The 20,337-nt window shown below is 38.1% G+C and overlaps 1 protein-coding gene and 1 long non-coding RNA gene across 3 annotated transcripts; both read left to right on the plus strand.

The window, feature by feature from the left end:
* Nucleotides 1-897: 897 nt before the first annotated feature.
* LOC112168039 (probable LRR receptor-like serine/threonine-protein kinase At1g56130) lies at nucleotides 898-9,513 on the plus strand. Of its 2 annotated transcripts, XM_024305158.2 has the most exons (24): nucleotides 898-1,289; nucleotides 1,377-1,560; nucleotides 1,674-1,745; nucleotides 2,919-2,990; nucleotides 3,254-3,325; nucleotides 3,568-3,639; nucleotides 3,734-3,805; nucleotides 3,899-3,970; nucleotides 4,070-4,141; nucleotides 4,229-4,303; nucleotides 4,403-4,474; nucleotides 4,559-4,630; nucleotides 4,781-4,846; nucleotides 4,934-4,996; nucleotides 5,606-5,650; nucleotides 5,809-5,867; nucleotides 6,299-6,684; nucleotides 6,793-6,988; nucleotides 7,094-7,258; nucleotides 7,512-7,630; nucleotides 7,753-7,963; nucleotides 8,155-8,386; nucleotides 8,693-8,843; nucleotides 8,924-9,513. In XM_024305158.2, exons 1-24 carry the CDS (start codon nucleotides 1,175-1,177, stop codon nucleotides 9,329-9,331), a joined length of 3,123 nt encoding a protein of 1,040 aa, XP_024160926.1. In that variant the 5' UTR covers nucleotides 898-1,174; the 3' UTR covers nucleotides 9,332-9,513. The 2 variants fall into 2 exon arrangements, with proteins under 2 accessions (XP_024160926.1, XP_040362192.1); XM_040506258.1 differs by lacking the exon at nucleotides 2,919-2,990.
* A 700-nt stretch (nucleotides 9,514-10,213) lies between these two features.
* LOC121049545 lies at nucleotides 10,214-18,856 on the plus strand. The gene is made up of 3 exons (XR_005800695.1): nucleotides 10,214-10,744; nucleotides 11,666-11,748; nucleotides 18,808-18,856. It is a non-coding gene; the product is annotated as an uncharacterized LOC121049545 (long non-coding RNA).
* The last annotated feature ends 1,481 nt before the right edge of the window (nucleotides 18,857-20,337 follow it).

Raw genomic sequence — 20,337 nt, forward strand, 5'->3', positions numbered from 1 at the left:
ATTCAACATATAGCTTAAAGTCATCAAATTTTGCACCGTTTTCTAGAACTTTTCACTTAAACATGTATAGACATTGGTATATGTAATACTAGTGGTGTTCATTTGGTCAGTGGTTGACCAAAAAAGTTATGCTCAATCACCCAAATGTAAATCTAACGTGAAAATAATTACTTTTAAGTTGAATTGTTTTGTTTTCTACCGTTAGATTTATCTCCAATAGTAATTGAGCATAATTTTCTTGGTCAATTACTAACCTGGTGAACATTATTGTATGTATTACTCTGCATGTGATCCAGACAATTGTAATGAATAAAATTCTTTTTATTTTTCAAAAAGAAAAAAATATAGTATGAATCGGACATCCAAGTTCATTTAAGCCGAAAGGGAACATGATATTTGAGCCAACCTATTGCTCATAGTGTTCAGGCACTTTTAGAGTTGTTTTGAGCTGGTCATTAACTGACTAAGAAAATTATGCTCCATTACATTTGAATTTATGTTCGAGGGTGAAAAATAAAACAAATCAACTTCAAAATCTATCTTTCTACTATTGAATTTTCACTCCAAAAGTATAATTTTTTTAGTCAATTACTGATCATGTAAACATTATTATTAGAGGACATTGCTGGTGTTGATAGAGCTCGGATTTTGGGCTCCAATTTCTTTTGGACTAAACCCACTGGGCCACCCGGGTAGCCAAAAATTTTGTGAATCCCATCATGACGTCACATCTTACTAGAAGTGCAGGCGTCAGGCCAAACAGGGCAACTGAAGAAGGTGGGTGGCATCGGAATTATGGCATTGACAAATGAGTCCATATCTCCAATACGCACTCTTCAACTTGCAGACTCCTGTTCGAATCAGGAATTGACAGTGAATAAAAAAATCCCGCACTTGTCTTTTCCACATTCACTGTACCTTTACCTGAATATGGAGTCCAATTGGTGCTCTGCCATTCGCCTAGTGGCCGATCCTCTTCATTCTTTATCTATAATTCCAAGTCGTCATGTGAACATTGCAAGTCCGAAATTGGCAGCCACCCATCGTTGTATTGCAACCTCTGAATTCTGATGCTGACCCGCCGCCACCGTTTGGTTTAAATGTCAGCTGCTTCCTCTATTTCTAAAAGCATGTACTTGGTGCCTGTTATCGATCATCAACATTACGCTTGAGGATGAAGCAATCTTCTCTTTCATTACTCTGGTTCTGCCTAGGCTATCTGGGTTGTTTCTGTTTTCACGTTTCCATGGCTCAAAATGAAACTAATGCTACTACGGACCCATCTGAAGGTAGTGTATAATATATCCTCGATCTTTGCTTCTGGTTTAGTCAATAAAACTCATGAACTTCGAGACTTAATATGTGTTATTTTTCAGTGTCGGCTTTGAACTCGATCTTCCAACAGTGGGGAGCGCAGTCAGTGGCTCTGTGGAATATCAGTGGAGAGCCATGCAGTGGATCAGCCATCAATGGAACTGAATTTGAGAGTGGCCCAAATAACCCGGCCATTATATGTGATTGTACCTTTGACAGTGGTACCACCTGCCATATAACCCAACTGTATGTTACCTACTATGCCAAATCACTCTTAACTCTGTTGATTGAGCTAGTGAAGTATATACTATACCCTTAGCTTGATGCACCCGAACTTCGATCTTTTTCTTTCTTTGCAGGAGAGTTTATGCTCTAGACAAAACAGGAGGGTTTCCAGAAGAGCTTCTGGCTTTGAAATATCTTACCTTTCTGTATGAGTTCTAATTTTCATTTCCTTCTTTGGTTTTTAATTTGTTTGTTCAAAAGTGACACTTGCATACTATATCCTTAACCGTTCAGGTTTTAGGTCCTAATGTGTAAATTATTTCTGTAAATTTTCAGCCAAATCGGTGACGTTAAGGTATCAAACTAGATTAAATCAACGGACGAACCAAATCTGTCAAACTTGAACCATTCATACTTATAATCTTAAATCGTCATTTTGAATGCCTTAATGATAATCAATTTGACTGAAAATTTGCAGAAATGATTGACACATGAGGACCTAAAAACTAAACGGTTAAGATGCAAAATTATGATAAGAAAGTTGGCCTAATGCTCTATCCCTAGAAAAAAAAAAAAATTCCTCACTAGAAGGCCCCCCCCCCCCCCCCCTCTCTCTAGAGCGGAGGTCCGCTTTGAAATTAAAATGTTAACTTTTGTTTTCGGTCGCTTTTCGGTCGCATATCCACATCTCAACCGTTCAGTTTTTAGGTACTAGTGTATAGATCATCTCTGCAAATTTTCAGCTAAATTGATGATCGTTACGGCACTTTTGCTGCCTTAAAGCTAGTACGGTTTAGGTTGACAGATTCAGTCTGTCGATCGGTTTAAGTGAGTTAGATACCTTAACAATCATCAATTTGGCTGAAAATTTGCAGAGATGATCTATACACTAGTACCTAAAATCTGAACGGTCGAGATGTGGATATGCGACCGAAAAGCAACTCAAAACTCGAACTTCACATTTTAATTTCAAAGCGGAACTCCACTCTGGACGGACTGTAGACTGGTCCGTCCGACCCCTGGCCTCCGTCCGACAAGCAGCGCCGCTCAGTCGCGGCCTGAGCATAGCTATAGCGTCAACGTCCGCACGTCCTCTTTGGAACGCCTCCGTGTGTGTGTGTGTGTGTGTCTATAGAGATGAAGGCTAGCTTTTTACTTACCTGTGTAAATTGTCAATCACGTGTGTGTGTGTGTGTGTGTGTGTGTGTGTGTGTGTGTGTGTGTGTGTGTGTGTGTGTGTGTGTGTGTGTCTATAGAGATGAAGGCTAGCTTTTTACTTACCTGTGTAAATTGTCAATCACGTGTTCATAATACTGAGAGTTAATTTAAGAGTTGGTAATTACATCTTTGTTTAATTTTATTTTATTTTATTTTGGTAGGAAAATAGATCAGAACTTTTTCACAGGTCCCTTACCCGCATGGATTGGCAATATGTCTGCATTGACGTTGTTGTAAGTTGTCAAAAGCCATCTGTTTTTAAGTTTAGTACATCCTTGTTAACTGTCTAGTACTGCTGCTTTTTTCTTCCACCCTTGTCCATTTTCTTATAATTCCTCAGTGAGTTCTGCTGGTTCCTTTTAGATAAGCTACGTAGCCTTCTAATCATGGCACAGCGATTCTCCTGCTTCACCAATTTTGCTGATTTAAGACCATCCCAGTGTTTCCTGGATTATAAAGGATATGCTACAATCTCTACTTTAATAATTTGTTTCAGGTCAATTGCCCACAATGCATTCTCTGGGCCGATCCCCAAGGAACTCGGAAATCTGAAGGACCTAAACATGCTGTAAGACATTAATAACTGTGTTGTAGAAAAATGAGAAAATCTGATAATAAGTATGCATTAAATCAATAAACTCTCTCTCACTAGCTAGTTAGTTAACAGACTCACTCCTCCTTTTGCACATAACATACATGCCTGTGTTTGTGCAGACACATGCCAACACATTAGTTATACCGAGATCGCTTCTGATAATAATCACTTTCGAGTAATTTGATACCTACCTTTGTATCATGAGTTACATGCAGGTCCTTTGGATCAAATAATTTCTCTGGAACACTCCCTCCAGAACTTGGTAATCTAATCAAGCTCCAGCAACTGTAAGTTTTTGTTTACTTAATTGAAGTTTATAACGTGGGGAGAACGATTATTTGGATGACTAAGAAAGGTGAACCATGTACGTGATTTTTTCAGTTACATAAACAGTTGTGGACTGACTGGTGAAATTCCTTCAACATTTGCTAACCTTCGTAACATGCAAGTCCTGTAAGGCTGTCTAATATTGTTGTGGTTTAAGAGCTATATTTTCCCAGTACTTTAAGATTATGAGCTCGCCATAGTTATAATTTGTGATTTTAGTTGGGCATCAGACACTCCTTTCTCTGGAAAGATACCTGATTTCATTGGGAATTGGACGAAGCTAAACTCACTGTAAGTATATAAAACTTTTATTTTGTGAAGTTTTTAGGTAAACAAACCAGACCAGCATGGCTGAGATTATCAAGCCCTTTAAATTAAATGTTATTTTAGGAGACTTCAAGGGAACTCTTTTGAAGGCCCAATACCAACCAATTTTTCTCAGTTGACCTCATTGAATTCTCTGTAAGAGAAACTCTCTCTCTCTCTCTCTCTCTCTCTCTCCTCTCCGTGTGGACTAGCTCCAGTTATGTATGTATTTTAATGATGCAGGCGAATCAGTGATATATACAATGGGAGCTCCTCCTCTCTTGGTTTCATAAAAAATATGAAGAACTTGACTGATTTGTAAGTTGATTTACTCGTCCATTCATACATTGAAAATCTAACTTCTTCTTCCTTTTCAAATTGAAATCTAAGTCCATTTACTGGTGCATTTTTTTGCAGAGTTCTACGAAATGCATTGATTAATGGTAGCCTCCCTTCTGATATTGCAGAATATCCAACTTTACAGATACTGTACGTTCATACGACATAGAAAAGAATATGAATTACTTTCCTTTCATTTTAGTTTTTCCTCTGAAGTCATCATTCATGTTTCAGGGATTTGAGTTTCAACAATTTGACAGGCCAACTCCCAAATGGCTTGTTCAACATGAGTTCTCTTACATACTTGTAATAACACCTGCCTTCATTATTCTAATTTTCTTGCATAGCATGATTTAAGTTATAACCTTCTCCAATCCAAGGTGTATGGGCAGTCATTCATCTGACCTTTTTCTTGTTCCTTTTTGGGGGTCCTTGCACTACCACTTGAATGACCAGATTTCTTGGGAACAATAGTCTGTCTGGATCACTTCCCAACCAAAAGACCAGTATACTTCAGAACGTGTAAGTCCTAAACTCCTAATGTATGACAGTAAGCTATATTGATATTCACTGGTAACTCAATTTCTCAATCTCTAGTTTTATCTGCAGAGACTTGTCTTACAACTATTTGTCAGGGAGTCTTCCTCCATGGGTAACCTCAACAGCGCAACTGTATGTATCTTCTAAATATTTCATCTCTCTCTCTCTCTCTCTCTCTCTCTCTCTCTCAACCTATATAAGTTCCCTAAGTTTCTGTTTCAGAGCTTCTTGCCTTGTATCATAATAACACATGAATTATTCTTGAGAAATAGTAATAATGTGTATGAAAGTTGATTAATAATCAGAAGGGATTGAATTATAGAGTTGAACATGAAACTTTCATTTTCTCTGAGTCTTTGCCTTGGCATACTGGTTACCGTATCAACCTACTTGAGACGAAAAGATTATTAAATCTAACCATACAACGAACACATGGCGGTGCAAGTGCATGGGCAGAACACACTATAGTTAACCAAGTGGAAGTATCATCTCCCAGAATCATATCCATAGGGTAGCACCCTGAAAGTCTCCCTTTAAAAACTAAATTTATACAGGCATGAAAAATCGAAGGTTGGCTGCCGATGGAAATATTCTGGGCAATAAACTTCTGTATGGTTGATTCTTTGGTTCCTAAACTTATTCCCCTGCCGCTCATATTGTTATATCTCTTATTCTTGCATTCTGATAGGCACTATCAAAGACTAATATGTGACATTCTGACTGGTTAATCAACTTATGCAGGAACTTAGTGGTGAACAACTTCACATTTGACAGTTCAAACAAAACGTAAGTTGAGGTTTTTCTTATTCTTCTATTGACAACTACTACTAGTATCAATGAGAAGTAAAACTATTGATATCACACTTCTGTATTTTAATAAATTCTTTCATTATATGTTTCTATCCTGGATTTGCAAGTATGTAACAATGTTTCTGTGTATGCAGTCTTCCTGGGTTGAATTGCCTTCAGAGAAATTTTCCATGCAATAGAAATGCCCCACGATGTAATCTGCGATTATATTCAACTAATGATTAGAACTTGATGCTATTGAATGCTACAGAAAAATGCATAGCCCCTGATAAGAAAGTATGTGTGAATATATTAATATACATGTATATGTGTGTTTGTGTGGGCACGCGCGCTTCAGTGTGGGTGAGAAGGAATGTCTTAATAAGAAACTTGAAGCTATGAAAAAGAAGCAGGACAGGTCTTTTATTCTGATAAAAGCTGACTCAAGTTAGATATATATCATGAAGTGTTCTACCAGCATGAGTCTGCTAAACCTATATTGCAACATATTGTATTAACTTTAATAGGGAATATTGAGTAAGAAAAAATGGTTAGCAAAATGTGATTCAAAAACATTAATGTGAGTTTTTGAGTTGAAGTTAGTTATCCTTGGTCATGACATCTGCTATTTGTTAAATTTTACAGATGCAAACTTTTCAATCAAGTGTGGTGGACAAGAACTTAGAGGAAGTGATGGTATATTGTATGAGGCAGAAAACTCAACTCTTGGCCCAGCAACATTTAGTGTAACCAGTGCAGAGAAATGGGCGGTAAGCAATGTGGGTATGTTTGCTGACAGAAAGAATCCAGCCTATGTGGTGAATACCCTGGCACAAGTCACTGGAACAGATGTGACCCCAGAGATTTTCCAAACCTCAAGATTGTCTCCCGGATCGTTGAGGTACTTTGGCTTGGGTCTGCAGAATGGGCCTTATACTGTAACATTGCAATTTGCAGAAACGGTTTTTTTAGATCGTGCCTTACAAACATGGAAAAGTCTTGGTCGGCGCCTATTTGATATCTATATTCAGGTAACATTACTAGGAAAGAAAAATGTTTAAGATATTTGAACTGAAGACAACCTCAGCAATGATTGTCAATAGACTAGAATATTAACTACCTCCTCTTTTTCTTTCTAGGGGGATCTAAAATGGAAGGACTTTGACATCTCGAAGGAGGCAGGTGGAGTTTTCAGAGCTGTTGCTAGAAACTTCAATGTTAATGTGTCAGAAAATTATCTTGACATTCATCTGTTCTGGGCTGGTAAGGGGACCTGCTGCATACCCGATCAAGGTCATTACGGCCCTCTAATATCAGCGGTTAAAGTTGTTCCAGGTACACTATTATGTCTAGTTACAAATATTTGATATGATTGTTTTAAATTTAGTTAGTATCAGCTGCTAATTGACACTGAAAAAAAAATTATATTTTATTGATCAGAATTTACTCCAACTGTTTCTGGGATTCCACCAACTACTCCAGGAAAGAAGAACAACACAGGACTGATAGTTGGTATTGCAGTTCCTCTTGGAGTTGTGGGCTTGCTGTTAATATTTTCAGTTCTATATTTGAGGAGGAAAAAAGCAGAAAAATATGATGATGAAGGTAATAAGATATTAATTTATGTGGTATTGTAAGTAACTTGCTCCTGGTTGTTCAACCATTTAAGGTCTTTTGTATCATTCAATCAGTTTTGCATGTGGTTCTGGCCTTCTAGGTCGTTTCTGATGTTTGAGAAACATGGGACAGGATATGTAGTGCAGAGAAAATACTTCTTATGCATTGTGAGACTAGCAGTGATTTGCAATAGCATCTATTTATGGTTTCTAAATTATTGTTCTCTCGTTTGAATATGCAGACCTTCTAGCACTAGAGAACAGACCAAATACTTTCAGTTATTCAGAGTTGAAAGAAGCAACAGAAGATTTTAATCCTTCAAATAAGCTAGGAGAAGGAGGATATGGCCCTGTTTACAAGGTAAAACCTATTTGAATCGTTCGGTATCATATATTTGAAGTTTTGAACTACTGATTTTCAGTTTTTACAGCAAAAGAAAAGAGAGAAGCCCTCTGATGTCATTAAGGTGTATTGTTGTATAGGGTACACTTTCCGATGGGAGGGTAGTGGCTGTGAAGCAACTGTCAGTGGCATCTCACCAAGGGAAGAGTCAATTTGCTGCAGAAATTGCTACTATATCTGCAGTGCAACATCGCAATCTAGTGAAATTGTATGGATGCTGTATCGAAGGAAGCCAGCGAATTTTGGTTTATGAATATCTTGAAAACAAGAGCCTTGATCAAGCACTTTTTGGTATGAAGTAATGAATCTATTTTCTACGTACCATACCATCTACATCTTGGTTACACACTTAATACTCCACAGTTGCAAGTGCTTGAAAATTTTATCCAACACTCTGTGTTCTTTGTGACAGTATCCGAGTGCTATTCCACGTATAACAGCTTTTCATTGGATATGTAGTCATTAATGTAGTAATGTTTCAGGAACAAATGACCTGCACCTTGACTGGCTTACACGCTTCAATATAATGTTGGGAACAGCAAGAGGACTTGCTTATCTTCATGAGGAGTCAAGCCCAAGGATTGTGCATAGAGATGTCAAAGCCAGTAATATTTTGCTGGACGCAGAACTCTGCCCAAAAATATCAGATTTTGGATTAGCAAAGCTATATGATGATGACAAAACCCATATCAGTACCCGAGTTGCAGGGACAATGTGAGCACTCTATTATTTTTCTAGTCACTTACTGGCATTGCATATATAATGTACTCGAAACTTTTTTATGCTTTATATGTAGTTGATAGCTTGCTGACTGTTTTTGTGAAATCTACGATGCAGCCTTTAGAATGTTACTGAATTCATGTCGTTACAGCATATGTTATTCCCACTATTGATACGTTTACCATTCACACCGAGTTATATTGTTAATGAATTTCAGATTCATGGCATATATTGATAAGTAGATCAGGGCTTGGATATTACCCAACCAACATTCAGTAACCCAACTTGATTATCTTGTAGAGGCTATTTGGCACCAGAGTATGCAATGCGTGGACATCTGACTGAAAAGGCTGATGTTTTCAGTTTTGGGGTTGTTGTTTTGGAGATTCTCAGTGGAAGACCAAATGCTGACAGTGATTTGGATGCTGGAAGGACTTATCTCCTCGAATGGGTGAGAAACCAATCTAACCTCTCTTGCTTCGGCATTATTGTGAAAACTAAATTACTTTAACCGTGCCTCAATGTTTTCAGGCTTGGACTCTACATGAAAATAACAAGACTTTGGAGTTGGTGGATCCCAGATTGACAGATTTTGATGATGAAGATGCCATTAGGTTCATAAAAGTAGCTTTCCAATGCACACAGGGACCGCCAATGACGCGGCCATCTATGTCACGCGTGGTTGGCATGCTTTCTGGAGATATTGAAGTAGGCAGCACTGTCATGTCAAAGCCAAGTTATTTGACAGATTGGGACTATAAAGATGTAACAACAAGTAGCTTTTTGATTGATCGCGATACACCATCAACTGATAGTAAGAGTGAGATCAACCTTCAGCCTGGCAGCACAACTCGTGCTAGCACCGATATTGACCTTGCGCCATCTCCTGTGGAGGTTAATCGATCAATGGTCACTGACATTATAAGAGAAGGAAGGTAAGAAGTACCTTCTCTTGTTCTTGTTGTAATATTGTCACTCTTCCTACTGTAGTGTGCCCTTCTGTCCATAGTTTCTTAGCACTGGACCAACGGAGATGTAAATATAAACAAGTACATGAGATATAATATATGTTCATTTGTGTTTGCTTACTTTTCGATAAATAAGTAAATTTATAACAACTTCATTATTTACTATATTATACATACATCTAAAGCTGAAAGCTCTGTTTAGGGATGGTAAAAATCCCCAGCGGGGCGGAGCTCCATTGGATACTCGCCCCTAATGGGGGGAGAATTCGGGGACAAATGAGGAATGGGGATGAGGATCAACGGGGATTCTAAGATTGGGGATGGGGCGGGGATGGTATTGTGATCCCTATCCCCAACCCCCCCCCCCCCCCCCCCCCCCCCCAATAATATATACATATATTTAACTTATATATATTTTTATAATATAAATCACAAATATATACATTTACTACTTTACTTTAATGGCTACACTTTTACTTTAATGGTGTTTTGACTTTTGCACTCACTAAATTATGATTATGAATTTAATTATATTTTAAATTTATTTGTTGTAAATTTTGATTTTAAAAAAGACAATATGAGAAAAAATTATTTTATTATTAAATTCTTATTGGGGATTTGGAGGTTTAGTCCCCAATGGAGATGGGGACGGGGAATCCCCAATATATTTTTATTGGGGATTGGGGCGGGGATGAGGGTAGAAAATGACCCAGAGATGGGGATGGTATTCTGATCTCCATCCCTGGCCAACCCGCCCCATTGCCATCCCTAGCTCTGTTCATAAGGACTGTTCATTTTAGTGAACAGTTAAATGACGCTTTTGCCCTTTGTTTTGTTCTGAATTACAGTTACAGTTCTGGAGGGTCAGAAAAGACGGTTCTGCCCTTTGAGATATTTTTGTTTTTCTGTGTATCGATCTTATCTTCTTCTGTCTTCTAGAGTCGTCTAATCTAAATTGAGAGAGTGGGTTGCTTTGTCTCTTTTCTACAGCTGTGATCTGGATTTCTATAATCAGTGGATTGCTTCTTTTCTCTGCGGTCGTTTAAGGAGGATTGAGAGGTCGATTTTTTTGTTTTGATTTGTGAATTTGGATTTGGTTCATTCTTTTGTGCTTACGATCTTCTGTGATTTAGATTTTGTGATTGGTTTTTGTTGCATCTTTTGCATTGGTTGGGTTGTAGTTTGAAAAAGGGTGAGCGTATTTGTCAGTTTTTGATTATCTGTGGAGGAATTTTGATTTGTGGTTTTGAATTGATTTGATTCTCCAAGTCGGCACGATTTTTTTCGGAGGGATCTTTCAACAGGAGAAGGGAGAGACAGCGAAGTAGAGGTCGATAGCAAGGTTTGGATCCGGTTTGGGAGGGATCTTTCAGCAGGAGAAGAGGTATGGGTGTCAATCAAAATTGGGTTAGTTTTGATTTTTATTGAATATATCTGCAACGATTTTGCAATCAGTCTTGGTCAATTGTTTTGCAATCAGTCTTTCAATTTATCTCTTTTTTTTTTTTTTTTTGGAATATTGTATGAACATCATTGTCAGATGTCTGGCTCAATTGCAATGTGAAAGTGATATTGGCTTAATCACTTTCAAAAATTGGACGCTTCTGGTCTTGATCTTCTTCATCATCACTACTTTCCAAGCTGCTTAGTTTATTGTATCTACTCCTCCTTCTGTAGCACTCCATCTTCATGCTTCACCAAAATGGAGAGAGAGAGACCCATATTACAATACCAAAGAGAAATAGGGGTGAAAGGCCAGGGATTAATGACCATCACCAAAAGTTGGTGTGGTTCAGAGGTGGACTTTAAATAAATTAGACCAAAAGTAATTGAAAGTGTTTTTGGTAGCGTTTCACAAAAGTAACTGAGGTGTTACATGCTTTTTAACAAAGCACCTGTAGAAATGCACTTGAGAAGCTTATAAAACATAAGTTCTTCCTACAAAAGCAGTGTCAAGGGGACCTAAAGTGGTATTTGGTCATGAAGAAACTATGAAGTACACTAGGTAGATGTGTAATTAAAATTCCAAGAACCAAAAGTCAGAAAGCAGCAATGGAGAGCATGTGACTTAAGTTAAGCATGAGCAACAGAGAGAGAGAGAGAGATAGTGAGGAGAAGCGGAGAAAGAAGATGCACAGTTTTTTTTTTCCAGTAGAAAAGGGTAAAGTGAAGATTAAATTTTTACCGAGATTAGGGGAGGTGTATCTACCAATTTTCTATTTTCTGGTATTGTTTTATTAATATATGTGTCTTCATTTCTTCTTCTGACTCCATTTTTAACAGTTTGGTTTATCTTTGGTTTCAGGATAATTGTGTTTGGGTAGATGATCTGCTATAACTAAACCAATTGTGCTTGGGTTTTGAAGATAATCGTCCTAGATCAACCAGGTGAGGGACCATAGGTTCTAATTTGTTTCATTTATTCTTCGTCAGTTGGTTTCGCAAGGGCTGGGTTACACATATTATCAGTGCCCCCTTTTTTTTTTTTTTTTTTTCAATATTGCTGTAATTTTTTCATTCAATTGATGTAGTTGTGCTTCATTATTTTCATATAACTAAGATTCTGAATAAAGCCAAGGATCTATATTGTTGGTTATTGTTGTAAAACTATAGTAAACGAATTTGAGAGAGAGAGAGAGAGAGTATAGACATAGAGAATAGAATGTGTGTCTTATTCATCTCACCATGAGGAGCCTTATATAGGACTACATGGTGTACACAAAAGGGTAATGCTTAATTACAATCCAATCACTTCTACAATTACAACCTATCAATCATCAATCTATAGGGATAGGCACCTATTACCCATCATCTATTTACATGATTATTCACAAATATTTACAACACTCCCCCTTGGATATTCCATGTCAATAGTGTTGCATAGGCTGAGCGCTTCTAAGTTGCCTCGTCAAAAAACCTTGCCAAGTAATAAAAACCCTGTGGAAAAAAAACAATCTTGGTCGAAGGAGAAAAAGAGCACAACGCGCTTGAGTGTGGAGTAGCAGTATCACAGCTTTAGAGATAGGTGAAGTCTTCTTATCAGCACCATAAGTAGGTAGTATGTCTACGAGAGGGATGCATTAGAGTTGCTACACCAAAACCTAGCCCGGTAAACTCAGTGGGAGAAACCCGTGGTCGAAGGGAAAAGATGAGCAAATGCATGTATATGTCGAATCAAAGCATCTTTAGGATGTAGTATAAGTGGGGTGACCATGCTAAAGATGTGCTTCGTTAAAACCTTACTAGGTAACAAAACCCAGTGGGACAAAATAACCCTGGACGAAGGACAAAAAGAGTACACGATGGTCAAGTGGGTATGCTTCAAGATACTCCCCCTGAAAATTACATGTTAGGTAATTCAGATAGTTTACGTAGACCAATACCTTGAACATGCTTCTGGAATGCAGACTTTGGTAGTGACTTGGTAAAGAGGTCTGCACGATTGTCTTCAAATCAAATATGCTTAACTTCAATCTTCTGATGCTCCTGTTGTTGCTAATTGAAGGAGAACTTCGATACAATATGTTTGGTGTTGTCTCCTTTGATGAAACTCATCTTTATCTGCTCTATGTAAGCAGCATTATCCTCGTAGATAATGGTTGGTTCATCAGTGGCGGAATGCAGTCCACATGTGCTTCGAACTCGTTTTGTAACGGCTTTTAGCCATGTACATTCACATACTGCTTCGTGAAGAGCTAGTATCTCAGCATGATTCGAAGAGGTAGCAACAAGTGTCTATTTCGTAGACCTCCAAGAAATTGCAGTATTCCCAATGGTAAAGACATAACCAGTTTGGGAACATGCCTTGTGCGGGTCTGATAGATAGTCTATATCAGCATATCCAACAAGGCAAGCATCATTCTGAGGATCAAGGGGGTTTGATCCATTCCTTGATGCGTATGGATAGAATAAGCCCATATCCGCCTTACCTCTAAGGTAGCGAAAAATGTCTTTTATGCCATTCCGGTGGCGGCGTGTTGGTGCAGAGCTATATCTAGCTAACAAGTTCACATCGAATGAGATGTCCTGTCTAGGGCATTGAGCCAAGTACAATAATGCGCCTATTGCACTTAGATATGGGACTTCTGGCACCAATATCTCTTCGTTATCATCTGCAGGACGATACGGTTCTCTCTAGACTTCAGACGACCATGTGTGTGCTTTTATCCTCATTAAAGCATCTTAACATCTTCTGGATGTAATTTGGTTGATGGACCAAAATTTCATCTGCACTGTGCTCGGGCTCCAGGTCGAGATAATAATTTGTTCTCCCAAGGCCTTTCATCTCAAATTCCAACTTCAGGTGCTTTGCGGTTTCCTTGATCTCTTCAGGAGTATCGATCAAATTCATGTCATTGACATAGACCTCCACAATTCCAAACTAGGAACTTGTTTCTTTAATAAACACGCATGGGCATAGTTTATTATTCACATATCCCATCCCGATTAAATATTCACTTAGACGGTTATACCACCTCCGTCTGGATTGTTTCAATCCATAAAGTGAACGCCTCAAAACTAATGAAGAGCGTGTTCCGTGGTCTAGAACTATTTGCATCGGGTATATTAAGTCCTTCTGGAACTTTTATGTATATCTCTGTATCGTGATCCCTATAGAGATAAGCTGTGACCATATTCATAAGCTGCATATTCAGTTTTTCGGAAACTACCAAACTGAAAAGGTAGTGGAACGTTATGATGTCCATTACGGGAGAATACATCTCCTCGTAATCAACCACAGGGCGTTGAGAAAATTATTGCGCCACTAGACGAGCCTTGTGTATCACAATCTCGTTTTTCTCATTACGCTTCCTTACAAATACCCATTTAAATTCTACGGGTTTAACATGGGGAGGTGTAGGAACAACAGGTCCAAACACCTTTCTCTTTATCAAGGAATCTAATTCGACCTGGATTGCTTATTTCCTTTTTGGCCAGTCGTCTCTTCGTTGAATTTGATCAACAAAGCAAGGTTCGAGGTCATCGCATATTATAGTTTCGGTGGCCACCGCAAATACTAATATATCATCGATGATAATCTCAACTCGATTCCAAATCTCACTAAATTTACCGAGATTTCTCTATTCTCTGGAGTGAGTTCAAATGTTGGAGCGTCCCCCAACATAGTCTCTTCTAGGACATATCCATAATCCTGATTTATCTCATGAGATGGATCGGTTTGAGATTGCGATGTTAAGAGAATTCATTTGTGCCAAGTTTACCCTCTTTTGGGGATAAGAATCCTTCGAACCTAATGGTCTACCTCACTTCAGGGCAGGGACATATGACTAGTTAGCCGCCATGGTTATACCTCGTCCATATGGGACGACACATCCTACAGGGACGTCTATCCTTGCAGGCACATTTGCAGCAGGTATATATGATCTCGTCACTTTTGCTAGATCAGAGAAAGTGTCTCTATAGATCTAGAATTGTCCGCACTTCAGTATTTTCATGCTGTTTGGGGATCAAGATGAGACATTGTGGGGATATTCCATGTTAATTCACGCCGTTCATCAGGAACGGTGACGTTCTTATCTCCCCCTAACAGCGGGAAGACTGTCTCATCAAAGGGACAATTAATCCGCAAATCTAACGGTAAAGAGATCGCCTGTCAAGGGCTCTAAAGAGCATATAATGGTTGGGATTCATAATCGACATACACGCCCATCCTTTGTTGAGGACCCAATTTTGTACGTTGTGACGGCACAATTGGCACGCAGACTGCATACCCAAATGCACATAAGTGCGAAACATCAGGTTCGTACCCAGTCACCAACTGTAACGCGGAGTAAGGTTGGGTAGCAGTGGGCCTCAACGGGACCAACATAGCTGCATGCAAGATTGCATAGCCCCACGCAAAAACTAGGAGCTTGGTGGTGCGCATTACCAAGATTCTATTTGCAAGACCATCTTGGGTGTGAACATAGGGAACTATATGTTCAGCATCAATCCCAAGGGATATGCAATAATCATCGAAAGATTTCGATGTAAACTCTCCGGTATTATCAAGTCTTATAGACTTTATGGGATAATCCGAGTGGTGAACCCTCAATTTCATGATCTGGGTGAGAGTTTAGCAAAACCAGCGTTTTCTTGTGGACAATAGTGTAACATGTGATCACTTTGTCGATACATCAACCAAAACCATTAATATTTAACTGGTCCACATGGTGGTTGGATATGTCCACAAATTTTCCTTGCATTCTGTGCAGAAAAATGGTGGTGTATGTACTAGTCTTTGCATATGATGGTCTAGTATGGCATAGCGTGTCATTATATACAAGACCCTTATTCAGAAGGGGGTGCACCTGCGATGAATTGAGGATAGAGTGCATCATACTTTGACCTGGGTGTCCCAAACGGTCATGCCATAGCAAGTAGTTACTTAAATTAGTTAGCTTCTAGCTAACAGATTCCAATTTCTCCAATGTATGCTTCTGGCCACACACTTTGGAGGTTATGCAAAGATATTACACTCATTTTTCTCAGTGGTTTCAGCGTGATAACCGTTGGTTCGAATATCCTTAATACTCAATAACGTTCTTCTGGAACGTGGAGATTATAAGGCCTCAATAATGGTAGGTTCAGTACCATCGGACAACATATATTGGGTTTTGCCATAACCCTCTATCAGGTTGAATTGGCCTGATACGGTTGTCATAGAGGTATGAATAGACAATAAGTTTGAGAAATATCTCCGATCTGGGAGTATGGTGTGCGTAATAGCACTTTCAATCAGACAACAAACTACCCCACAGAATATGCCTATTCATTTATTTAATTCAATGGATCACATGTATGAATAAGTTTATTGAATTAAATATATTCGAACATAACTACATTTCTATAATCCAAAATAATTGAAAACATAAATCACCAAAATCCGAAGATGTTTCATTCATTAAGATGAAATAGATATGGCACAAGGGGCCAATTATACCCATGTCTTCGAGTTCTAATCCTCGGTATGTTCAGTAACTGCCTGAAAATCCGTGATCTCTAGTGTGGAATCAATAGAAAATAACCCTTTAATAAAGTTGGTATTTCGAGTTCCGCGACCGGCGTAATACTCATCTACTGCTTAGGCTATCACATAACAGGTGCGGGACCAGCAGTCAATTCCTCCACATTGATAACAAAGATCATGCTGATTTTGGTGACAACAGGCCGGACCAGTGTTCCTTTCAACTCAGGCTTGTTGAGTTAGGGCATCACGGTTCCCACAACGTGAACCTTGGCCACGTGGAGCTGGATTACATGCACCTTGGCCTCTTGGGACTTGGCCACGTGGCTGACAGTCATATGAGTTATTTTTGTTCTGCCAGTCATGTCTTGCTTCAAGCAAGAAAATGGTCATCTGATGGTGAAAGTGCTCTTCCAGAGCAACCCAAAGAGTCTGTGTATCCTCTTAATCGGGTACTTAACTTGGAGTGCTCTCTCCATATGTTTCTTTATGAACATTATGGCACTCGCCTTAAAAGCCTCAGTGACGACATTGTCAATATCGATTGTTGATCTCATCTTCTTTGTAGTCAGATGAATTTTCACATCTTGAGTTCACTTTAGATAGTTTCTTCTGGAGACCTCCAAAGCAACAAAGTCAAACATGTTGAGATTTGACTTTTCTTACAGGAAAGGAACAAATAATATTAGTGCTTTGGGTAATATCATCCATAAGCAAGTAATGAGAACTTCAGGTTCTATAACATGGTATGAAAAATCGGATTAGACATGTAAAATCTACTGGTTTTATCATGTGTGGTAAATTTATGAAGGAAACTTCAAGTTTCTTAAACGGCATTATCGAAACTACAAGTTCGATATATGTATGAACTACGGGTTCATTTAGAACTTCTAGTTCATTAGGTACCTGCATTTTCTACACATATATTCTAGTGCGAAAATTTAGACAAGTAACACAATAATATTGAATAAAGTAAATTGTAATAATATCTCACAAATTGGATAAATAAAAATCACAAATCAATTGAGATATTAATTGCATGCTAGTAATATAACAGATTAATTATCATACAATTATGTAAATAAATGCTTCTGGCAATTAATTACACATATTAGGTATGGAGAATCTATTTACAATATGAAATCATTTTTCCTTTTATTTTGATTCTGCTGGACCAAAGAAGGAGTGGGCTTGATAGTGAAGCCTATCGAGCTTAGTCTGCGGGCTCGTGACCTAGGCTTTCATGTGCTGGTCAAAGAGTATGTGAGGCCTGCTGGGCTGCTAGGTCCCATGGAGGGAGAGTGGGCCTGCTGGGCTCAGGTTGGTCTGCCAAAGAATGAAAAATTATTACTCAACCCTTTCGGTAACTCCAATTGAATACGACCAGGTAAGGAAGGATGAGGTTTAGGTGGAGCGAGGCTCACTTAAGTACACAGCCTCATTTGAACCTTACCTAGACATCGCATCCAACTGGATGAGCCTACTTTGAGAAGATTCATAACTTTTCTCATGGTAACATGTAGTGAGCTGCTATTCTGGCCTTGCAACTTGGGCCTGAGCTTCTGGCTCGAATTTGTTGTTATGACTTTGGGCTTGATTTGAGCTTCTGACTCAGCCTCTATTAATATTCACAATTATAACAAAACCAAATTCAATATATGTTATTAAATCATAACATAAATAAATTAATGCAGCGGTTATATACCTAACGAAATGGGTTCAAATCCCATTAATGCTTCTGGCATTACGTACAGGTAATAAATTTGGCAAATGCTTCTTGCACAATGTTTATGTAATAATCGCGTAATAATTTAGCCCATAATGCTTTTAGCATAAAGAATTATAATGGCAGATTCAAATTTGTGTAACCAAAAATTAAGCCCATAATTCTTTTATCATAATTCACGCAATAATTCAGAATTGTCTCAATGTGATAATGAAGTAATTGTGGTAATGAGCATAAATTACAATGGTAATTGCTTTGGATAAAATCAATCAAAATCAAATCACGGGTTGATCAATCACCAATTAATTGGCCTCAAATCTGCTTATGGTAGAATTAATACTAAATAGTGTTAACACATACTAACTTGCCATAGTGGTACAGCGGACAACATGTTGAGTTGGTACCTATTTTAGCTGGGTTCGAATCCCAGCAACTGCATAATCTGTTTTTCTTGTTGAATTGATGTTACTGATATTGATTTGGTACTACTGGACCAAGTACTACAGATATATAGTTGCAGTCCATAAATTTTTCTCTTTTCTTTTCCAATCAAACAATCCCAAACACATGAACAAATATATACAAATACGTATACCAAGTAAATAAATCATGTAGGATTTGCTAGGGTTCATGCATTATGGTGATTTTTCATATTCAATCAATAGGCTCAATAAGCAAGAAGCATGATATAAAATTAGGTTTTGGAAAACATTACTTGATGAAGGACGGATAAATCTTCAGCTTATGTGTGCAGAACTGAGAAGGTTGTCTTCTCAGCCAATCCAAGAGCTATTCGCCTCTTCTGGACAGCTCCCACTTTGAATGGTGTACAGGTCTCAAAACTACTCCAATAAGGCTGAAATTTGGAGGGCAGATAGAAGAGGCAGAGACGAACAACTTCGATGAAGGAAATATTTTGATCTGAGGTCCCGATCAAGAGGTTTCAGGGTGTGCAAACAGGCTGCAGCAGGAGTTTTTTTTTTCTTTGGCTAGGGCTTGGGTTAGAGCTTCGTGCTGATAACGTGTTGTAAAACTATAGTAAACGAATTTGAGAGAGAGAGAGTATAGACGTAGAGAATAGAATGTGTGTCTTATTCATCTCACCATGAGGAGCCTTATATAGGACTACATGGTGTACACAAAAGGGTAATGCTTAATTACAATCCAATCACTCCTACAATTACAACCTATCAATCATCAATCTATAGAGATAGGCACCTATTACTCATCATCTATTTACATGATTATCCACAAATATTTACAACAGTTATTGATTTTTTTTATTGTTTTTTTGAAATTGGGTTGCAGAAAACAGAAGAAGTGTTGCTAGATTTCGGATCTCAGTGATTGAAGGTAAGGTTTTGATTTTTGGTCTGCACCAGAGTGATTGACGTTTAAAATATTATCAAAATAAGTTAATTGCTGCACTCTCAGTGTGTAACCCAAATGGAGAGAGAGAGAGAGACCCAGCCCTATGGATTAATTCAATAACTAATGATTGAACAATAAAAGCCATGAATCAATTGTTTAATTCAATGATTAGTCAAAATAACTAAGGTAAATATTGGGTTTTGCTCAGGGATGGTGCCCCTGGATATATATAATTCAAATATTTTTAGTCTTATTTGTGGTCAAAAATAAATTGTGAGGTACCAAATTAATTTAAAATCTCAAGCCAGATATTCCAAACTTTATGAATTTGAATAGTGTCTCTGTTGGTTTCGCAGTTTTCAGTATTGTGGATTGGAGTATCTCCCCGTTTTTGCTTTGTTGATTGGATTTTACCGCATCCAGCATCGACTTAATTAGGTATTACCTTTGTTCTTATTCTATGTTCTTGATTAATTGCTATGTTCTTGATTTGCATATGAAATAAGGGATGCTTTTAGTTGTTTGAGTTCAAAACATTGGTGTTTGGTGATTGGGTTTGGGGATTTACTTGATGTTCTGCAAATATTGAAACATTTGATAGCAGAAAAATTGCTCTTTTTTATTTATTTATAAACTACTGTGGTGGATTTTAAGGCTATGTTACTGATCGAGTTCTAGAAGATGATATAATCAATCTTCAGTTGTGGTTAGGATTTTAGAAGTTGGAATTTTGAGGTTTTATGTTCTTTATGGTTTCCATGTCTACGGTTTGAAGTTTATAACAGTAGTGCATATTTGTGAGAAGGAAATGATGAGTTGTTGTTCTTGAAATAAGAAATTGGTAGAATCAGATATGGGTGTTCATGTTTCAGGGATATTGTTTGTTGTGGAGTTTGCGATTTCAGTAATTGAT

The sequence above is a fragment of the Rosa chinensis genome, chromosome 5 (genome assembly GCF_002994745.2).
Source record: "Rosa chinensis cultivar Old Blush chromosome 5, RchiOBHm-V2, whole genome shotgun sequence".
NCBI lineage: Eukaryota > Viridiplantae > Streptophyta > Magnoliopsida > Rosales > Rosaceae > Rosa > Rosa chinensis.

Bases quoted from the DNA above. Each gene is read 5' to 3' on its own strand.
- LOC112168039 (XM_024305158.2), top strand. From the start codon at position 1,175: ATGAAGCAATCTTCTCTTTCATTACTCTGGTTCTGCCTAGGCTATCTG. The intron at 3,806-3,898 runs GTAAGGCTGTCT...TTGTGATTTTAG, and splicing joins CTTCGTAACATGCAAGTCCT to TTGGGCATCAGACACTCCTT. The intron at 4,475-4,558 runs GTACGTTCATAC...TTCATGTTTCAG, and splicing joins TATCCAACTTTACAGATACT to GGATTTGAGTTTCAACAATT.